The sequence below is a fragment of the Panthera pardus genome, unplaced genomic scaffold (assembly GCF_024362965.1).
Source record: "Panthera pardus isolate Hobbes unplaced genomic scaffold, ASM2436296v1 HiC_scaffold_13, whole genome shotgun sequence".
NCBI lineage: Eukaryota > Metazoa > Chordata > Mammalia > Carnivora > Felidae > Panthera > Panthera pardus.
In genome coordinates this window covers 109641182-109665197 of record NW_026526688.1, presented here as the reverse complement: position 1 = coordinate 109665197, position 24016 = coordinate 109641182, and the positions used below count along the sequence as shown (strand labels likewise).

Genomic DNA, 24016 nt, shown 5'->3' with positions numbered 1-24016 from the left:
TGCCCCCCCACCACCAGACCCTTTGCTTACACACACAAGTTAATGATTACTGTATGATTCTTTTCTCCATGTTAATGTGAGTAAGATCTTGTTTTCTGTACATTCACCACATGGGTAATATCTTGTGAGCTCAATAGATATGGAGACAAAACCTCTGTTCAGGGCTCTTGTCTCATCCTGGACATTAACCTCTCTTGTATTCAATTCTGCATCTGCTTTCTTGCTGCACAAGAGACAACTCCAGACTCACAGTCTGTGGCAAAGATCTAATAACCATTAATGTGTATATGTCTGACAACACAACATCAACATATGCCAGGCAGAAAACGATAGAAATATAAGAAGAAATAGATGAATCCATTACCATAGTTGGCGACTTTAATACCCCTCCATCAAAAATGGACTGATCCAGCAAGCAGAAAATCATTAGTAACATAGCTAAACTCAAGAGCACCATAAGTCAACTGGATATAATTGACATGTATAGACTACTTCATCCACCAACAGCAGAATACACATTCTTCTCAAGCTCAAATAGAACATTCACTAAGATGGACTACATTATGAGTCATAAAACACCTCTTAAGTTTAGAAGAATAGAAATTATACACTGTCTTCTCTCAGACCATATGGTATTGAACTAGTAGTCAAGAGAGCAGAAAAACCTAAAGCACTTGGAGATTAAACAACATATGGGTCAAAGAAGAAATATCAAGAGAAATTTTAAAATATTTTGAATTAAGGGGCACCTGGGTGGCTTACTCAGTTAAGCATCTGACTTCAGCTCAGGTCATGATCTCACAGTTCGTAGGTTCTAGCCCCGTGTCAGGCTCTGTGCTAAAAGCTCAGAGCCTGGAGCCTGCTTCTGATTCTGCGTCTCCCTCTTTCTGTCCCTCTCCCGCTCACACTTGTCTCTATCTCTCAGAAATAAATAAATATTTAAAAAATTTTTAAAAATAAAATATTTTTAATTAAATGAAAATTAAAATACAACTTATCAAAATTTGTGGGATGCAGTACATAGAGGGAAATTCATAGCAGTGAACGAATACATTTGAGAAGAAGGATATATTAATAATCTAAGTTTCCACTAAAAGAACAAGAAAAAGAAGAGCAAATTAAGTCCAAAATAAGAAGAAAAGAAATAATAAAAATTAGAAGTCAATAAAACTGAAAATGGAAACTCGGGGCGCCTGGGTGGCGCAGTCGGTTAAGCGTCCGACTTCAGCCAGGTCACGATCTTGCGGTCCGTGAGTTCGAGCCCCGCGTCAGGCTCTGGGGTGATGGCTCGGAGCCTGGAGCCTGTTTCCGGTTCTGTGTCTCCCTCTCTCTCTGCCCCTCCCCCATTCATGCTCTGTCTCTCTCTGTCCCAAAAATAAAAATTAAAAACGGAAAAAAAAAAAAAAAAAAAAAAAAAAGAAAATGGAAACTCAATAGAGAAAAATGAACAAAAGCAAAAAAGTTCTTTTTAAAGATCAATAAAATGGATAAGCCAGGCTAAGAAAAGAGAAGACACAAAATACCAGTATCACAAATGAAAGAGAAGACATCACTATGGATACCATGGACAATAAAAGGACAATAAAGTAATATTAATAACTCTGTGCCCTAGATGAAGTAGACCAATTCCTTGAAAGATACAATCTGCCAAAATCAGACAAGAAGAAATAGACAATACAAACAGGCCTATCTAATACAGAAATTGAACTGTTAATTATAACTTCCCAAAACAGAAAGTAGGCTTAGATGGATTCACCGGTAAATTATACCAAATACTTAAGTAATGATACTAAGTCTTCACAATTTCTTCCAGAAAAAAGAAGTGAGCACATGTCAACACATCCTGTGAAGTCAGAATTACTCTAACACCAGAACAAGATGAAAACACAAGAAAATTATAGACCAAGAGCCTTCATGAAAATCCTCAACAAAATATTAAGAAATTGAATCCAATATTGTATAAAAAGAATTTTATACCATAAAAAAGAGATTTGTTTCCAGTATGCAAGGCTGGTTTAACATGTGAAAATCAATTAATGCTATCCATCACATTAACAGGCAAAAATAGAAAAATCACGTGATTATATCAGTTGATGTAGAAAAACAATTTGACAAAAATTAAACACCCATTCATGATAATAACTCTCAGCAAACTAGGAACAGAAATGATCTCCCTCAACTTGATAAAGAACATCAACAAAATATAAAAAGTTAACATCATATTTAAGAGCCAGAAACTTGAAGCTCTCCCACTGAGATCAGGAATGAGGAAAAAATATACAGGAAATTACCTATATGTTATAAATGACCAAGTGAAATTGAAATTAACACTTTACCATTTACATTGCACTCCCCAATAATGAAAAACCTAGGTTTAAGACTTACAATATGTAAAAGATCTATAGGAGGAAAAGTATAAAACTCTGATGAAAGATCTCAAAGAAATAAATAGAGAGATATTCTATGGCTATGGATAGGAAGATTCAATATTGTGAAGATGCCAGTTCTTACCAACTTGATCTATGGATTCAACACAATCCCAACCAAAATCTCAGTAAGTTATTTTGCAGATATAGACAACTGATTCTGAAGTGTGACATGGCAGAATCATGACCATTTTATTAATTTTCCAACTAATTGGACACTGAAATTGTTTAGCATAACCTTGTGAAAACTGTATTTTCCCATCAGTGACCCTCTACAATTCTAGAATTATAGATTTCTACTAGAGTGGACGATAAATTTATTTTAAAAATAGCCAATAGGGGCACCTGGGTGGCTCAGTCGGTTGAGCGTCCAACTTCGGCTCAGGTCATGATATCACAGTTCATGGGTTCGAGCCCCATGTCAGGCTCTGTACTGACCACTTGCTCAGAGCCCGGAGCCTGCTTCAGATTCTGTGTCTCCTTCTCTCTCTGCCCCTCCCCTGCTCACATTTTGTCTCACTCTGTTTCTCAAAAATAAATAAATGTAAAAAAAATTTTCTTAAATAAATAAAAATAGCCAATATATTTGGATTCAGTTTTCTAAAAACAAATGAGAAACACAGTATCTTTACGGCATTTGGATTTGTTATTTAAAATATCCTCCAAGTTACACAGATTGACTGTTTCCTGCATAAAGTATCAACTAAAAATAAAATTCACAGACTCAACTTTGTTCTAAAGTACATTCAGAGGGTTTGTACCTTAGAACTTCTTTTTTTGTTTCTACCAACAGCTTACTTCAGGGACTTAATATCTTCTACCTGAATGCTAGTGTAGCCAAATTCTAACTGGGTTCACAAATCCAATCTGACCTCTCTTTGCATGCACACAGCAAAATATGGCACAAGTCATGCTATACTGTAATTAGATTTATTTTTCTGTTTTGACAGTAGTTTAACCAAGAGACCTATTCTCAAGTGCTGTTTACAGTGTGCTGATAGACCAAATAATCTTCAATCTGTGCATTCAGTTTGATCTGAGAGTGGAAATCATTTTTGCGACCACTGTTTACTATATACACTGTTATAAATCAAATGTTATCAATAATACTAAAATCAAAAATAAGACAAATGAAATTTTAGACTAGCTAGGTTCTAGGAAGGCTAAAATTTTCTGTGAATAACAGGCCACAGATGGCCAGAAAAATCAGACTAGCTTTCCACCCCTGAAAAGATTTAATAATTGGAATATATATGGAATATATATGCTTTGTGAGATGCAGGAGAATATTATGAGCATAACAGAAGAATTTTACCAAATAACCATAAAGGTGATTAACCAACTAGGGCACACATCAGATGTGTTCATAGATATTATGAAACTTATTACACTATATCTATGTGTCCTGTAAAACTGTCCTGTTGGTTTTGCAACCAAATATTTTACTAGATGAAAGAATGCTATTAATACAACAAGCATAAGATTGCTTTTGGTTCTTTTAAAGGCAAAATTTTCATTCACCTTCCCTTCAATCAGCTTATCCACAGTGCTGGTAGAGAATAAGCACAGATTAAGTGTGTATTTGTTGAATGAAAACATAGACAAAGTAATTATGTCTGCTTCAACTTCAGTTCTTCCCATTGTTTCCTGATATCCCTGACTGAATGAATGTTGGCTCTCTCCCCCAAACCTCTGTGTAACTTAATAGCTTTTACTACATTAGGTCTATAGTACAGATTTTTTTTTGAAGCTGTCTAATCCACTCTCTGAACTATAAAATCTTCAAAAAAAGGGATGGTGTCTTATCTTTTAGTCTTTAGTCTTGATATTGCCAATACAGCAATCAGCTCCTCAGTGCATGGGGTATAGTTTTTGAAAAGCATTTTATATTTATATAGTTCCAAATTTGTAAAAGTGAAAAATATGCATGTCCTACTAGTAATAATTACAAAACATGCAACTTGACCAAGTTTTCTGACTGGTACAACAATGATAAAACAGGGCACTGAGAGGGAACACATCACATTCTCTGAGAACTCTATTTTGAAATTATCAAAATGGAACATTTATTTTTAAATGCTCAGAAACACTACTTTTTTTTTTTTCCCCTAAAGCATTAGGCACAGGGTCCTGCATCTAGTAGATACCATTACATATTTGATGAAAAGAATTTTTTATATGGGGACAAAAACACAAACACTTTAAAACAGAAAAAAAAAAAAAAAAAGTATTTCATGTGCCAAGATTTGTTTTTGCTGGTGGAGAAAAAAGTTCTTTTTAAAGATTTAAGAACAGAATTTTTCTCTAATAGCTTCAAATCGTAATAAATCTTCTAATATTTAAAAATTACATTAGGAGTCCTATTAATTCTACCAGAAATCTCAAATTGATGAGAACAGCATCTTGGCCTCACAGAACAATAAAGGACTTAGAGATGTCTAAAAAATATTTCAACTGGTCCCACAGCCTCATTCTGTATGAGAAAAAATGAGGCTTAGAGGAAACATAATGTTAAATGTTTAGCCGTGGGTAGCTCTGAGACTGAAACTTAAGTCTTCATTCTGGGTCAGCACTTTTGCCAATAAACCTTAATCTAATCTATCTACTTTAGCTCCCTATTGAGATTACAAAATCCAACCCAAGTCTTATTCTCTTATACATTTACTTAGAAAGGGCTGTGATATTTCTATACTTCATTATACATTCACCCAGCATGCATAGAATACAGATCTTCTCTGACATTCAGTTCCTGAAATATATATATCACATTCAGATGACTGCCCTTGTCAAGGCCTATTTCTCAAAGAAATGGACTGGATCTGTCTTATCTGCCTAAGGCCAATGGCTCTGTCTGTTGGCCTTTCCCTTAGGGACTATAATTCTAGCTCCATTACTTCCTTGCCCAGCCTTCCCTTAGATTTCAGATAAATCCACATCTCTTATCTCCCAGAGTTCCCGAGGTGTGCCTGAAAATCCTGCTAGGCATAAACCCTGAAGGAGAAGGATTCATTATTTGCTGTGAAGAGGTCTTTGGTTTCATGCAAGTCTTTCCCACTGATTCCTGAGTCTGTTTGCAAAAGGAATTACTAATGCTTTATAGTTGGATATGCTCATATAGTTGGATACCTAAATGAAAATGTAAATTTAAAATAGCAAGAAGAAACTTTTTTTTTTTTAATGGAACTCACTGCCTCTTCTATTTTGCTTTTTAGAAAGGGAAAAGTATTCCATTAGAAGAAAACTCAGTGCACCTATAAAAATAGAACTTCCCATTAGATTGTGAATAGCTGACATTCCATAGGAAGTATGCACAAGTACCACACTGCCAAAACCATCATCAAAAGGGCAAACACAGGAACATTCCTTCTTTAGGAATTCAAGTAGTTATTTTATCTTGGATCTGATTGGTTAAATGGCCTCTAATTTCCCCATGGGAGTATTTCATCAATAACTGAGACCATACTTTTCTTAACTATGTATACAATGTGCATTGTTCTCAAGCTACTTTTCTTCTTCATAGAGTAACCACAATGATTAATTTAGAGGAATTATATTTGTTACAATGTCTTTTTAGTCATTGAATATCTATACTTACAACCATTGTTTTCTAACTTTCTAAAGCTGAGTACTTTATAGGATTGTATTGAACTAGTTTATTAATCTCATTTACTGGCAAAGCATTTTGATGAAAACTGGTCTTAACTCTTCTCTTAAACATTTAAGAGTAATTCCAAAGAGTCTGAGCTCTTCAATCTAGTAACAGAGGTTTAATGGCCTGATGCAGCATATTTGATGTTACTATGCTTCAAATGTAAACTTAAACCTTGAAAAGTCTACATTTGGTTTCAGAGACATTAATAACAAATATCATTACAACAGATATGATCCACTGTAACTGAAAATTATATTTTCTTTCCACATGAACTGTTTTTTATAAGTTTTATAAGTTCATTTTTAAAAAAAAGATGTATGAAAAAATAAACTTTATTCTAAATTCTGTGATTCTTTTTTTTTTTAATATATTTTTTTTAACGTTTATTATTGAGAGACAGAGAGAGACAGAGCATGAGCATGGGAGAGGCAGGGAGAGAGGGAGACACAGAATCCCAAGCAGGCTCTAGGCTCAGAGCTGTCAGCATAGAGCCTGACATGGGGCTCGAACTCACAAACCGCAAGATCATGACCTGAGCTGAAGTTGGACACCTAACCGACTGAGCCACCCAGGAGCCCCTAAATTCTGTGATTCTTATCATTCCTTCCATTTAGTAAGGAATATAAAAAACTATAAAATTTTAAATGTGAATATAAATAACTTGGTAACTGTGGAAAAGTGGCATGGCATGGGAAGAAGCGTGTTGCCCTTTTACAACTGACCTAACACTGACGTGCTTCTTGGAGCTGAAGCAGATGGGATATACTACTCCACAATAAGCTGCTCTGGCAAAAAGATCAGAATATACCATTCCACAATAAGCCACTTTGCCAAAAAGACTATTATGATCTAAAGTCAAATGAGAATCAACAAATACGTGAAGAATTCTCTGCCTTTCCCTTATCTGCCCAAAAGCAGACAATAAATTTCCCTGTGAGGAAGGTATCTGTTCCATATACCAGGGAAAGAGCAATTCTTAGCATCTAAGACAAGAATTTGACACCTTAACTGCTTCTTTTACTTTTATTCCTTTTCTAAAAACTCCCACGCACACAAACATTTATAAAAATTGTGTACCTTTCATTCTGTCAATCTTCATTTAGTCTGATTCACGTGCCTTCACGTATTGAACATAAGAGGGTATAGGAAAAACATATCCTCTCTGATAGAGCTGTGGTCAAACCTGAATAACAGTACTCAGGTAAATGAGCATTAGCAAAAGTGTTTTTCATTCTAGCATTCATCATAACATGAAAGACATATCCCAGTTTATAATAATATATCCTTGATTTATATAACAAAGATCTAACGAATTAAATCTATAAAGACATAACAAGTCTAAAAAAGTGAGTAGATGCATCTCTCTCACTAAATGCATGAAAAAAAATAAATCCCTGTTTTCCCAGCCCTGTGCAGCAGTAAGGAGGCACACCCCTGGGATGCCATAGGAGGCTAAATAGGACACCTAGACTTCTACCCTCACCTGAAAGTAATAAGATGGCACCTAATTACCCCTGCCAGTGTGGTATCAAAGGAGGCCTGATAAGAAGATTTAAATTAAATCCAGGTCTCATAAAATAATACCTAAAAAGATTTAAATTAAATACAGGGTCTCATAAAATAATACCTAAATGTCCAAGATATAATACCAAATTACATATGGTATCAAGAACCAAGAAAATTTCCATATTAATGAGAACACCAATACCAACAACACTAAGATGACAAGGCTGTTGGAATTACCTGACAAGGACTTTTGATCAGCTTAATAAAAATGCTTCAGTGAGCAATTATGGACACAAACAGAAAAAATTGGAAGTCTCAGTAAAGACCAAGAATTTATAGAAAAACTAATAGTCAAAATAGAACTGAAAAAAGAATAACTGAAATGAAAAACCCAATGGATACATTCAACAGCAGAATGAAAAAAAAAAAATGAAGAAAGGACAAGTCAAAAACAGTATAAATTACCTAATCTGACCAAGAGGAAAAAAAAAAATGAAGAGCCACAGGAACTTATGGGGCTATAAACAAAGGATCTAACATTCATGTTATCAAGTTCCAGAAAGAGAAGGGAAAAAAAGGGAAGGCTAAACAAGTATTCAAAGAAACAACGTCTAAAAAGTTCCCAAGTTTGGCAGAAGACATAAACCTGTATATTCAAGAGGTTAGCGAACACCAAATAAGATAAACTCTAAGAAATTCAAGCTGAGACGCATCATAGTCAAACTTCTAAAAGCTACAAAGAAAAAAATCTTTAAAATAGCTGGAGAGAAATAACACCTTACTTTTAGGGGGAAAACAGAATGACAAAAATTTTCTCATAAAAAATCAAAGAATCCAGAAGGAATTGACACAACATTAAAAGAATATAACTGCTTACCTAGATTTTTTTTAAGTTTATTTATTTTGAAAGAGAAAATGTGAACAGAAAGGGACAGAGAGAGAGAGAGAGAGAGAGAGAGAGAGAGAGAGAGAGAGAGAATCCCAAGCAGGCTCCACACTAGTGTGGAGCCCAATGTGGGGCTCAAACTCATGAACCATGAGATTGTGACCTGAGCCAAAATCTAGAGTTGGAAGCTCAACCAACTAAGCCACCCAGGTGCCCCCTGGAATTTTTTATCTAGCAAAAATATCTTTCAGGAGTGAAGAGGGAAATCAAGATATTCTCAGAAACAAGGAAACTAAGAATTTGTTGCCAGCAAACATTTGTTGCTAGCAAAACAACCATTTCTAAAAGAATGCATAAAGGAGAAAGGAAATTAAAGAAGAAAGGAAATCATAAAAGAAGGGATCTTGGAACATCATAAAGGAAGAAAGAACAATGGAGAAAGTAAAAATATGAGCTCTGAGAAAGGACTGAAGAGGAAGTAATAACACCATATGGAGTGGTACCAAACTACAGCCACATCAACAAGCCATGGATGGACTGTGACTATGGAGAAGGAGCCTATACAGTAGGACTATGCATAATCAGAGCTTCAGTCTCTATTCTCCAGCATACACTGGTCACCAATATGGCAGACATACTTGGCTGCCTACCCAACAGGCAAAACTCCCCTATTTTCTTTTAACAAAGCCATTATCTAAGTCTTATCTGACTATACATACGGTGATTCAGGGGAAGCCAGTTCCCTCCCATTTTTAAATTTATAAGAGGTCAAAGCCTATTGTAATCCCACTCCCCTCCTCAATACTTGATTTAGGCATGGGCATGAGAAGCAGTTCTAAACAAGGATTCAATAACAGATTGTCTTCTGAGGGACTCTGCTGGAAAGGATTAATGCAATGGCATTAATACTGCCCTTTTTCCTGACTTTGAAAGTCACTGATGCCTGAAAATGAGGTAGCCAACTTGAGAACCAGCTCACATACTACAGAAAACAAACAGAAAGGCAGAAAAAACTTGATTTCTTAATGATATCACTGAAGGGCTGAATTAACCAAATTTTTTTGAATTAACCAAAATTTAACACTAACCTATCTTTAGATTCGTAAGAAACAGTATTTTTTCTTGTTTCCCAAACACATGAAAATGCTAGACAATAGTCCATTATATGAATTTACCATAATTATGCAACTGTTTCTCTATTATTGGATCCTTAAGTTGGCTTTCTTTCTTTTTTCCCCATTATAAAAGCTGATGCAGTGAACATATGAACATATTTTGGCATAAAGCTTCATCTAAATTTAGATAAATTTAGGGTATACTTTCCATGGACTTTGTTTATAGAAGTGAAATTACTATGTCAAATGGTATGGACATTTTGAATTCCATAAATTGTGTTCCTTTTAAACCCCTACCAGCCACGTGTATTGCCTGTCTCACGATATCCCAGTTGGGCAGAGCAAACTTATTTATTCTAGTTAATAGAACTTCATTTACAAATTCGTATTAGTCTAAGTCAATCTTGGTAATTCTATTCCTCTTGCCAGTGACTAGTTATGGGTTGGCATGTGACCCAGTCATGGCCCACGAGACAAAATGGGAAATTTACTGGGTAAATATTTTATTCTTATAAAGAAGAAGAGACAGGGGTGCCTGGGTGGCTCAGTTGGTTAAGCATCCGACTTTGGCTCAGGTCATGATCTCATGGCTTGTGAGTGTGAGCCCCACTGTGCTGACAGCTCAGAGCCTGGTGCCTGCTTGGGATTCTGTGTTATCTCTCTCTGCCCCCAACCTGCTCCTTCTCTCTCTCATTCTCTTTTTCTCTCTCTCAAAAATAAACATCAAAAAAATTTTTTTTTAAAAAGAAGAGACAATGTCTTCCACTGGATATTAGCATGTCTGTATATAATACCTTGAACCATACCAATCTGAGAAGAAAGTCAATAAGCTGAAGTAAAAGATGGGAGGCTGATATTGTTGTTGAACCCCTGAATAAACCACCCTCAAGAATCCTTCCTTGCATCTTTTTTTCCATTATTTTAATTATAATGTATTTATTTTTAATTTATTTATCTGAGTATAGTCGACATACAGTGTTGCATTAGTTTCAGGTACATCTCTATACATTATACATTCACAAGTGTACCTACCATCTCTCACCATATAACACTATTATAATATCACTGAAAATATTCCCTTATGTCTTTAATTCCTGTGACTTATTCATTCCCTAACTGGAAGCCTGTATCTCCCACTCCCCTTCACTCATTTTGCCCATCCTCACCAACTCCCTTTCCTCTGGCAACCATCAGTTTGTTCTCTGATTCTGCTTTTTGTTTGTTTATTCACTTGTTGCTTTTTTTTTTTTTTATATTTCACATGTGAGTTGAAATCATATGGTATTTGTCTTTCTCAGTCTTATTTTACTTAGCATAATACCCTCTTGCTCCAACCATATTGTTGCACATGGCAAGATGTCATCCTTTCTTTGTGGCTGTGTAATGTTCCACTGCATATGTGTGCATGTGTGTGTATGTATATACATACCACATGTTATTTATCCATTCATATACTGATAGACACTTAAGTTGCTTCCATAACTTGGTCATTGCAAATAATGTTAAAATGAACATAGGGATGCATGTATCTTCTCAAATTAGTGTTGCCATGTTCTTTAGGTAAATACCCAAAGAGTGGGATTATTAGATAATATGGTATTTCTATTGTTAATTTTTGGAGAACCTCCATACTGCTTTCCACAGTGGCTGTATAAATTTACATTTCCACCAGTAGTACACAAGGGTTCCTTTTTCTCCATATCCTTGTTAACACTTGTCTCTTGTGTATTTGGTTTTAGCCATTTAGGTGTAAGGTGATATCTCCTTGTGGTTTTAACTTACATTTCCCTGATGATTGGTAATGTTGAGCATCTTTTCATGTGTCTCTTGACTTTCTGTATGTTTTCTTTGGAAAAATGTCTATTCAGGTCCCCTATCCATTTTTTAAATTGGATTGTTTTGCTTGTTTGTTTGTTTAGTATTGAGTTGTATAGATTCTTTATATATTTTGGATATTAACCCATTATTAGATACACCATTTGCAAATATCTTCTCCTATTCAGTAGGCTTTTTGTTTGGTTGATGGCTTCCTTTGCTGTGCAAAAGTTTTTTATTTTCATGTAGTCCAACAGTTTATTTTTGCTTTTGTTTCCTTTGCCTTAGGAGACATAGCTAGAAAAAATGTTGCTATGGCTCTTATCAAAGTTATTGGTCTTTAATCCATTTTGAGTTTATTTTATGTATGGTGTTAGTTTCATTCTTTTGCATGTAGCTGTCCAGTTTTCCCAGCACTATTTATTGAAAAGACTGGCTTTTTCTCCATTTTCCATATTCTTGTCTTTTTTATCATAGAGTAACTGACTATATAAATATGGGTTTATTTCTGGGCCCTCTATTCTGTTTCATTGATGTATGTATCTATTTTTGTGCCAGTACCACAGTGTTTTGATTACTACAGCTTTGTAGTATATATTGGACTCTGGGATTGTGATACCTCCACCTTTGTGCTTCTTTTTCAAGACTGCTTTGGCTATTTGGGGGTTTTGGTGGTTCCATACAAATTTTAGAATTATTTTTTCTAGTTCTACAAAAAATGCTCTTGATATAGGATGGCACTGAATCTGTAGATAACTTTGGGTAGTAACAACATTTAAATAATATTAATTCTTCCAATCCATAAGGGTGGAGTATCTTTCTATTTGTTTATGTCATCTTTAATTTGTCAATATTTTATAGTTTTCAGATTACAGGTCTTTCACCTTCATGGTTAAGTTTATTCCTAAGCCTTTTATTCTTTTTGGTGCAATTATGAATGGAACTGTTTTCTTAATTTCTCTTCTACTTTGTTATTAGTGTATAGAAACACTACTGGTTTCTGCATATTAATTTTGTATTCTGCATCTTGACTTCTTATTACTTCTAATAGTTTTTTGGTGGAGTCTTTAGGGTTTTCTATGTATGCTATCATGTCATCTATAAATAGTGAAAGTTTTACTTCTTCTTTACCAATATGGATGCCTATTATTTCTTTTTCTTGTCTGATTACTGTGGTTAGGACTTCCAGATTATGTTGAATAAAACTGGTGAGGTGGACATCCTTATCTTGTTCCTGATCTTACAGAAAAAAGTCCTCAGTTTTTCACCACTGAATATGAGGTTAGCTATGGTTCTTTTTACATAAGACAATAAAGTGGGTATACATAGCCCAAAATATTCAATGGAAAATTAGCTCACATCAGCCCTGTGTATGCCCAAAGATAAAACTGATGACTGCTTATAATATCACTGTGAACAATCCAAACAATAGACTCATAACTGTTTCACCTATTTAGATTAACTTAAGTTTTAAATAAACACTCCTGAACAGTCACATTTTCTCAAAAGAATTAGAGTGAATGTTATTTGAAGAACACCGAAAAAAGCTACACAGTCATTAATTTAGACTATAAATTAGAAAAAAATATTTAATTAAAAGTGGTTTTCAAATAGCAAAAATAAATGAACACAAAGTATGTTGTACTTACAAATCAAACACCAAATAATGGAAGCCCTCTTCTGATATGCTGTCATGAAGTCGCACTAAAAATATAAATAAAGAAATAATTTTTAAAAAAGAGAAAAAAGTTCATGTTATATGTATAATGATGATGAACATTAAATTAGACTTCTAATGGGCATTTGTCTCCTAACTAAAAATGTTGGCAACACTCTTTCTTCTAGGCTCTGATAAGTGAATATCCTTTACAACAGGGCTTGGGTTCAGACAAACCCAAGTTTTAAGTTCTAATTCTGACAATTATTAACTATGTGAGCTTAATCAAATTAATCAACTTATAATGATAATAGTACCTATACTTTATAAAATGGTTGAGAAAGTTAAATGAGACAATAATAGTAAAACAATCTACATATTACTCAGTGAATAATAAATATTAATGATTGCTATAATATATATCTATCTATTCAAAGTGACCAGGTTCTACCAATTCTCCCACTTAGAGTCTCTTCCTTGTCATTCTGTTTGCTATCTCTCTAGTCCAGGTCTTCAACAACTCATGCCTTGACCAATACAATAGGCAGAAAGAGGAATCATTTTAAGAGTCTAGCAAGTGGTCTCCTTGTGTCTGCTCTTCTCATCCCTATTTGAAGGGGGGTGGAGATGGGGGGAGTGTCTACATAGCAATTCCTAGCTAACCTGTCAAAAGAGTTTTTATTATGGTACTTCTAAACTCAAGTGACCAAAATCCATTTAGCAAGTCATCAGCCAAAAATATATAGGTAGGAATTCTAGTAAAATAATCTATCAGGTCCTCAAATTCACACTTTTTTAAATTTTCCAATGAGCTAGACTTACACTGATAAGTAGCCAAAACAAATGTTTGCTCTTCTGAACTGGAAGCACTCATTACCTACTGTAACTCTAAAGTAAACTAACTACACATGTAGAACTTACATACTGCTTTTTCTGCTGTTTATTTTTGCATAAGTCCCCTTCCTCCCCCAACTCATTCCCACAGATAGCAAACTCTTCCTATTTATCAAAATAACTTGCGGTGGCCTGACCTTCATTGGGAGAAACAGAGGGCAGAAAAAGCAAAACACACACACACACACACACACACACACACACACAAACAAACCCAAACCACACCAAACCAAACAAACCCACAAAACCTGTAGGACATACTGCTTTTGAAAAGTTACCACAAAAGGGTAATGATATCTACCAGAACCTGTCTTTACTATGTTCCCTATGAAATGATGGCCACCACATAGAAAATGTGGATTCCAAAGAACATTTAGATTGTCCCACAAACTACAATGATCCACAGAGGGAGTCTGCAGTACCATGAAATTCCCAAGCTCATAGACTTAACATAATCTCCTTTGTTTACAATCCAAATCCATCCCCTTCAGATATCATCTCTGACCCGCAATTAAAATCTTTTCTGAGGGGCGCCTGGGTGGCTCAGTCGGTTAAGTGTCTGACTTTGGCTCAGGTCATGATCTCACGGTTCATGAGTCCAAGCCCCGCGTCGGGCTCTGTGCTGACAGCTCAGAGCCTGGAGTCTGCTTCCGATTCTGTGTCTCCTTCTCTCTCTGCCCCTTCTCCACTTGTGCTCTGTCTCTCTCTGTCTCTCAAAACTAAATATAAATTTTTAAAAAATTAAAAAAAAATCTTTCCTGAATCTGTCTTCAGAAAATTTTCCAAGGTAGAGAAAACTTTTGTTCCATTACACAGAATTTCTTTCTCATCAATACTACCATACAGGTATCTTATTTCATAGGTTTTTTTGAATCCCTCACAGAAATCTGGCACATAGTAGATGGTCTTCCATAAAACTGCTCTGAGCACTTACTATACATTTGCTAGGCATTCTTCCAAGTTCTTGGACAGAAACTTTCACCAAAGCCCAATATACCTAAAATAAAACTATTGATACCAAACAATTCTTCCATAACTATAATTGTGTGAAGGGTATTCTGCAGTTTACCAATATCAAAGATGCCTACAACCTTTGTTTAAACTTATACTTCCAAAGAAAATCAAAATTTAGGCTCAATGATGTGTCTTCTGTTCATAGTCATTCAGCATACTAAGGAAAGTCAGGTCATAAGTGATAATTCAGTGGCTTTTCAAATGACAGTCTCAGAGATACCTCACTGAGCAACTGTAATACAACCTGTATTTAAATAAGCTCAAAGAATGGTATGTCTACTTAAGCTATTCTACAAAAAGAAGATGTTTTTCCATGCTATCAAAGTTAAAATGAAAAGAAAAAATCACAGTGTGAGAAAGGAATGATTACTTCTTTCTTCCACTGTCTCAAAATAAAAAGTTCAAGTGGAAATGAGCAACTCAGATTTTCAGACCAAAGAGTGGTGGCGCTAAACAGAAGTGGAAATTTCAGGTACAACTGGAGAAACAGTATTACTTTCTGGTTCTATCTGGAATAAAATTTTCTTAGTATCATTATCACTACCTTATTAATACTTGGAAATAATCATCATTTAGAAATAAATTATTTTTTGAACAAGTCAAGAGTTGCTCAGATGCAAGCCTAATGATTAAACATATATTTTTTGGTGAAAATCGGTTTCACAAAAGCATTTAGCCAGTAAGCACATAATAATGCTTAAGGACAAATCATTAGACACAAGTTCAATACTTTTGTATTACACAATTCCAAAATAATCTCCACTATTTCTACCCAGTCATTTGACCAGGTGAGATTCATTATGAATGAGTGATGTTATTAATAAAGCAGAAAACAACTAGCATCACCTTTACTTGGAATAAATATATATACATTCACTTTCTTCCCTCATTCCTTCCTTATGACCTCCCTATTTCCTTCCACTCTCTTTAAAATAACTAAAAAACAAAACTAAATGAAATGCCCACAATTTTCATTTCATTTTATTAACCAAATTATGTAATTTCATCTTCACACAGATGCATTCCACATGTTTACAATTACTCTGAGGATGGGTTGGTTTCCTTTTGAAACTTTGAACTCTTTATCTATTATTCTCAGAGTAGATGTTTCTATCATCTGAAGACAGTGTCTTACACACCCACAGATATTATCTTTTTCTCTTCAAGCCTTTTCTGTCTGTCAAAATTATCCATCTTCCATCCATTTCCTCTTTTTAACAGTTTGTCAAGGGTTGAAAATTGTGTTTACTTTCACAAAAACTTACTCTCTATAAATGACTGTCAATTCATTTATATGCTTAAGAAAATACAAGGCGCACTGTTCACCACAGATGCTAACCCAAGATTGGCAGCATGGCTGGCCTTGAGAGGACCGTGGCTGCTCCATGGTGGAACATGCTGTGCTATGTTCCTGCTATGACTGCCCTCCGTTATCACCATAAGCAGTTCATACAGGCACACACAGTTAACCTTATCACACTCGTCACTAAGGTGCTTCCAGAAAAAAATGTTAAAGAGGATAATGAGAAAAGCATTTGAGAACACAGCGTATAATACCTCCGGTAGTCATTCTTTTCTGAAGTTTCCTCAAAGGTAAAATCAAGTCATGAATGAACGAGTTTTCATAAATGGAAACAGTGTAACTGTTTTTATCCAGAATAAAATGTTAAATTCTGGAGCATTAAGTATGAGACTTACAGGGGGAGCAAAGGGGTTTCTGAGGCTAAAATGTTTCCAAGATTCATTTGACCCATGGCTTTTTCCTTTCTCTTCCTCATATATTATCAATTTGGTAGTTTGCGTTCAAATTACCATGGGATGACTGCTTTCTCTTCCTATCCTATATTCTTTCATGATTTCACTGCAGTTTCTAGCTAAGTACTACTTATACAAAGGGGCCAAATAGAACAAAATAGGACCTTATAATTATCAGAGAAACTAATTTTATGTAAATGTGAAAGAAGTTTCCTATTTAATACTTCTTCTCATTTAAGGGGTTAAAAGGTATAAAATAACTACAGCGCTGTGTCAACACAGTGCAAATACTTTTTCCAAGAGTTAGTTAATATATACAACCTTTCCCATCACCTTTTACAGATGAATGTGCACAGGCTTAGAGAGGTGAAGGAAACTTCTAAGGCTTAACAGCTAGTAACTGGCTAGGCTATGACCATAATCCAGAGCTGGAGGATTCCAAAGATCTGGTTCTTGCTCAGAATACTATATGGACCCTCTAAAATACATTTGTCAACAAACTACCCCCTGCTCCAAATACATCAAAAAGTATTAATTGGTTTGTCAGGATAAAATAATATTTAAAAAAGAAGTAGACAGGAAAAAAATAGTTATGGTGATTAGAGAAAGAAAAGCAGTGCTAAAAAAAACCCTATTTACACAAAAAGAGAAAAAATATATTTTAAATGTTTATTCATTTATTTTGAGAGAGTGTGTGTGTGATCAGGGAGGGGTAGAGAGAGGGAGGGAGAGAATCCCAAGCAGGCTCTACACTGTCAGCTTGCAGCCCTTCAGGGCTCAGTCCCATGAACCATGAGATCATGACCCGAGCTGAAATCAAGAGTCAGATGCTTAACTGACTGAGCCACACAGGCTCCCCAAAAAGAGAAAAATATTTTGAGTTTAGGAAGTTTAAAATGTGATGCTGTATTTCTCTATGTAGTCCCTAAATCCCTAGAAAATTGTTAATTCTCCTCTTCCAATTAGGAATGTTAGAATTTCCAGTGACTCAGTTATTTTACCTGATAGGACATTTAATTTACTGAAAATCCTAAATACTTAAAGAATCTAAAAATCCTATATAATTATGATAACCTAGGAAAAGGCAGACGTGTGTGTATGTGCATGTTAGGAAGTGAAAATGAGTGTGAAAGGGAGAAAAGGGAAAGACTGGGAGAATTAAATTCTAAATAGAAGCCATGTCACAATTGCTTATTAGGTACATCTTATCTATTTTCAGGACACATATTAAGAACACTCTGTCAAAAAGTGAACATATTCTTTCACGGTGATTTATTATCTTAAAAAAGACTAATAGGATACAAAGCTACATGTTCCAATTTTAGTATACTTCCTTCCCTTTTCATTTCCTAAAAGCATCCTCCAAATACAATCAAGGGTGGTAATTATGATTTTGTGAAGTTATTTATACAACTTATCATTTAGTTCAATATACTGCTTATTACTCTTCCATTCAACCATACTCATTACTTGCTGTTCTCTACTAGAATTTATTATGGAGATGTGACAGCCTATTACATTGGTGGCTCCCAATTGACCATGTCTATCAGTACTCATGTCCTTGTGCAGTTCTCTCCCACACTGACTCTGAATTTGGCCCTGTGACTTGCTTTGTGTGATTAGCATGTGTGATACAAGCAAGAGATTTCATAAGCTGTTGTACATTGGAGTTTGTCCTCTTGGAAACCACATGTTATGCTAAAAGGAAGTTTGATACAGACTTAGACAGGAAGTCACAGGGAGAGAAACCCTGGAGAATAAAAGGCCATACTGACAGCCCATCACTAGCAGAGCTCATTGGTGAAGGCAATTGCAATTGTGACCTCAGTTATACCAAGTGGAGTAGAGCTACTATCCAACTGAATCCAGTCAGTCCACAAAGTCAGGAGAAATAATAAACTGATGTTATTTTAAACCATTAAGTTGGGAATGGGAGTTGTTAGCCAACAATAGATAAATAAAAAGGAAAGACAATCTGAAATTTGTGATTGGCCCATTGTCCTCAAAGAATTGCAATTTTTTTAGCAAAAAAAAAAAAAAGAATACTTTTCATCAAAATATGAGTTATTAGAAATCTCTAAAACTAAACATGACAGGGCAATGTTGTCAATGTTATCATAATACTAATAAAATAATTCTGGTGCAGAACAGATGCATTGCATTTTCATAATCACTATTTCTCAGCTCTGAGCAATAGTCCTGGTTATGAATGAAGTAGATTTTGTATTTCTAACTTTACTATGTTACAAGGATTGAGGTAGCTGAATTTGGTTCACATACTGGGATGGAAAAATGGCAGCTTGTAAGTCAGATACTTTTTTATATTCCCATCAGCAATTAATTATATTTCAGAGCTAGAGCAAGCACTATCAAGTTATGGCCAAACAATGTGCCATAACTTTCTCAGAAGAGGGATGCCAACATTGAGTTCATTTGTTAATGAAAAAAAAAAAAAAATACACACACATACACACACACACGCACACATCTCAAACATTACAACTTTCAAATGGCACTATTCTAGAGACCCATTGAGCTCAACCATTACTAATGGCTCTTTTGTGACAAGGCTGGTCATTTCTAGAGAGAAAAGTTTTCAAACAGACATAAAAGCACTGAAAACCAAATTCAAAATCAAAGTAACATTTCTAAAAACCTGAAGGCAAATCTGCATGTGCATGTTTTCCTAATTTCTATTTCCTATAACACAAATAATACAGTGGATAAAACAATACCATTTAAAATATATTAATTTATGTTTGTATATTTGAGAAATATATGCACTCTGCTTCTTTGAGATATGGATTTGTGCACACTGTTCATTTTATTTTGAGTAAAAACATAGGCAGTCAAGAGACTTGTAGCACATATACTTTGATGTTCTTTTTTGTCTTAATATGACACTTTTTAAATTTACACATAAAAAGTAGGAATTTGACTTAGCTGGCTAAGGCAAATAAATAAAACTGTACAGGCACAGAAACCACAGTCTATCCTAATTTTAGATATTTGAACACAAATTCCTGAAATTGCATTAAGGATATGCATTTTTGATAAATACTTACCAATATACCCCATTAATAAATGCCACATGAACCACTATTTAGTACTCAAATGTTAAAACATCAGAAGTCCAAAAACTGTTTTAATAAAATTTCAAATATTTTCTTGTCATGAGAAGAAAATGTTTTTAAACTCAACTAACCTTAAACTATGTTTAAAACCAATTCAGTGCTGGAACACCCAGGTGGCTCAGTCAGCTAAGTGTCTGACTCTTAGTTTCCACTTAGGTCATGATCTCACGGTTTTGTGAGTTCAAGCCCCATGTCAGGCTCTGCACTGATGGTGTGGAGACTGCTTAGGATTCTCTCTCTCTCTCTCTCTCTCTCTCTCTCTCTTTTTCTCTCTCTGCCCCTCCCCCACTTGGGCTGTCTCTGTGTCTCTCAAAATAAATAAATAAACTTAAAAAGAAAAAGGCAATTCACTGCTTATACTTAAGAAAAAGAAACTATTTTAAAAATCAAAATTACTACATGAAAACTCAGTGGAGAATGTCATCCATATTAATTTTAAAATTATTTTAATAGTACACACAAAAAGTCATTGGATTCAAAGATCAGTGCTGAAAGTCAAACATATCATATCAGCTCTGTCAACCATAATCTCCTCCCTTATTCCCAAATTCTCACCCCATTTCCTGGTTCCAGATGAAAAACAAAGTATAGATTAACTTCAGTATTTATAAGATGAGGTTAGTAATATTTAGGGCTGACTAGAACAAAGCAGGAGATTTTCTACTAGGCCAGAGCTAGTCATAAACTCAGATTATCCAAAAGACCTTCTGGCTGGTCAAAGTATCTATTACTCAGGAAAATTTCAACCTTGGAAGATGAAAGAAAGTGAGGAGACATGACCAGTGGTTGCTAATTATAAGGCTACCTGCTACAGCAATCACATGACACCATGAACAACATGAGAGAGCAAGCAATCCTTTTGCTTAAAAAAGCCATAAAGGGTTAAACAGAATTTCAGAGATGGTTAATCAAATAGAAAAGTAAATGGATCATTCATGTAATACACTTTATTGTTCCCTTTTAATAAAATTGTATATGTGAGGAGAAATTAAATTATAGGTTTATTATTAAGCCTAGTAATATCTAGAATTTTCTTTAAAAAACATTTCAAGATTATCTTGTTGCATATTTTAATTGCATGATTCCATTTTACTTATTATAATTTGTTTTTTGGAAAAGTGATTTCATTTCTCAGAAAAGTTAGTATTTATTTCAAGATTCCTTTGTTTAAAAAAACTCTTTCCTCTTTCAATTATGCATGAATATTATTTATGTATTTCAATAAGTGATTCCAGCTTTCTTCATTATCTTTTTCCTGGTTTTATCCTTTAGTTATTCCACCTTCTCATGCTTATATAAAGCTAATCAGTGATCACTCATTGATATTCTTAAGTATTAGGAATATTTAAAAAGGAAGAGTAGCTGCTGTCATCATGACTTGCATATCATAAAAATCTTAAGATGGTGCACTTGAGGACCTAACAGTGTTGGACCAATACCATTTTTTGTTAAATTTATTCAAACTGTACACACCTATCTACTATGTATTAAATGTGTAAGACTGTCAGGTTAAGAAGACAAAAAAATGGCCATTGGTAATTCCTCAGCCCTAAGTACCTGAATAGCACTCCTATCTTTCAGATTCTAGAAGCCAATGCAGTTTCAAGCACTCTGCCTCCTGCAATCTGGGTCAAAAAGAGAAGCCCGATTGATAATTTCACACCAGGCTGTTTAGTTGGCTCCCTATTTGACAGCAAGACATAAACACATGAAATGTCTTAAAGTAATACAGTACCTAGCTACACTTTAAGATTAAACAAAGGCTATGTGATTTATGGTAAACTAAGGCTATCACACAGGAAGGAGGCTGCATCATGCCAAAGAACAGACAAGATAAGCATCTTTTCTTCAAAGTGCACATCAAGAAAGCATTTAAAAAATATATATATTGAAGTGCATTTCACATTTAAGGTAAGTATAGCTTTGTGAAACTTGACTTTTATACATATATATTGTACACTGGGTCATGATGTAACCACATAACTGTAGATCACAGGAAAAAGGCTTGATAAGCACTGGGTTACATGATCCTTTAAGAGGATCCTGTAAGGTCCTTTCCAACTTTAAGTTTTTACATTTCAACATTTCTGCATGATTATGACTAATAAATGGTACACAAAATAAATAATATAGTGATTACCAATACAAGGTTGAATACAATCCCCTAAATGTTAAGACTTTTTCCTCAAACAAATTTAAGTTTAAACACACTTAATTTTATTTTGGATTTGCTCTTAATGAGTAACTGGAGAGAAAGCTTAAAACACTTATCTTGCCAAATTTTTAATAAATCTCTGAAAAATTTACAGAGCAGATAAATTGCTTTTCTGACAGTAGCCCTTGGAGCAGAGAGTGAATGGAAAAACGTATTAGATCATCCTCTCTTTGTGGCTTACTACCATATTATCTTCACACTTGCAACAAATTTTCCCTGAAGACATACAAGCCCAAATGCTCTCATCTTCCAATTACTATTTGGTTTTCAATTAACTATTTTTATGCTGAAATTACTTAAAAAGATCAGCTTATTTCCTGTGTATAATATACATAAATGTAAAAAAAAAAAATACCGTGATCTTAGGCTCATAAAACTGAAGAAAAACATGAAAGTTATATATGAATTTATTCACAAATTTGATACCATTGGAATAATAAAGGATATTAATAAATATAGCTATAGGCACTGTTAACACCAGTCAGTACCAGTCAGTCTCAGGTACCTGGTAACATATTTTTGCATAAGCATTCAATGGAACAGTTTACCTAGATCAATGATTTTTTTTAAGATTAATTTTTCCTTACCACGAAATCATGGAAGTTATAACAAATGTCAGACATCCCAAATATGGGGGCATTTGTCTGCCTCAAAGACATCTCTAACTAAATAAGCCCAAAGCATTTACTATCTTCCCTCTAAAACCTGCTTTACCCAGTGTCTTCCATATCTTTCTAGTTGCTCAGGATAAAAAAAACTCAGCGTAATTCTTAAGCAAATTCTTCAAAATATATACTGGAAAAAAAAATTTGTTTCTACCCTGTCCCCTCACTGTCCTTACAACAGCAGCCAGAACAATCCTGTTAAAACTGAAGGCTGATTATTTGTCCCTCTGCTCAGAACCTCCAATGGCTCTCCAACTGCCTCTGAGTAAAAGCAAAAATCCCATCTATGGTGTATAAGATGCTTCAAAACCCACCCCCCTCCCCCCCATCATCTCCTTGGCCTCTCCCACCACCATTCCTCCTCTAGTTTACTGCTCTCCAACCACAGTGGCCTCCTTGCTGCTTCGGGAGAACTCCTGGCAAACTCTTGCCTCGACTTTGCACTTGCTGTTTCCTCTGCCTGGAACCCTTTTCCCCCAGATATGGCTCACTACCTCACCTCCTTCAAACCGCTACTCAGTTTTTCACCTTTTTGTAAATAAAGTTTAACTGGAGCACAGCCTCGTCGTCCATTTGTTTACGTATTAAAATTGATGGCTGCCTTCAAGCTACAACTACAGTATTGAACAATTGCAACGAAGACCATATACCCAGGAAACTGAAAATATTTACTATTTGGCCCTTTATAAAAAAAGTTTGCTGACCCCTAGAGTAGAAGAAAAAATCACTGAAAGGGAGAGAATCCCTTGTAAAAGGCCTGGGTGTGGCACAAATAATCTGTGTAGCTAAATATAAACCCACCAAGACTGAGGATTACAAGTGGGGAAGGAGAGAACATTGTCAATCAGCTCCTACACAACACAACAAAGAGGGGCGGGTACCAAAAGAATGGCAGGAAATGGCTACACTAGAAAGCGTAGGATGTCATAATCTGAGAAAATGTTTCAAAGATAGGGTGGTGGAAGGATGGAGGTGGGGGATATTGAGGGAGGAGGTGTTAACAGTGGTTTTACAAAAGCAGTGAAGAGCAAGAAAACACCTATCCACCCCCAGGTGCAGCAGCATGTAGAGGAAAGAGAAAACAGCCAACTCAAGAGAAAGCCAGATTGCAGTCAGCACAAGAAGCAGAAATGAACATTCAGAGATGACTGGGAGAACAGAGGGCATTTTGCAAATATTATGGCGTCAGTTTTATTATTGTATAACTGAAAAAACTAATAAAAGGTATGAAAAGTTGGCAATATTCTCACAGTCTAGATATTAACCAAATAGTTCATCAAAT

The 24016-nt window shown here is 35.0% G+C and overlaps 1 protein-coding gene across 21 annotated transcripts in view; it reads right to left on the bottom strand.

Moving 5' to 3' along the window:
- The window catches only part of CAMK2D (calcium/calmodulin dependent protein kinase II delta), a 313320-nt gene that overhangs the window by 142274 nt on the left and 147030 nt on the right, over positions 1-24016 (bottom strand). For all 21 annotated transcript variants that reach the window (XM_019418019.2, XM_019418098.2, XM_019418160.2 and 18 more), the window contains exon 4: positions 13050-13104. In XM_019418019.2, coding sequence (XP_019273564.1) covers positions 13050-13104 — 55 coding nt within the window. The remainder of the gene's footprint in view (positions 1-13049; positions 13105-24016) is intronic.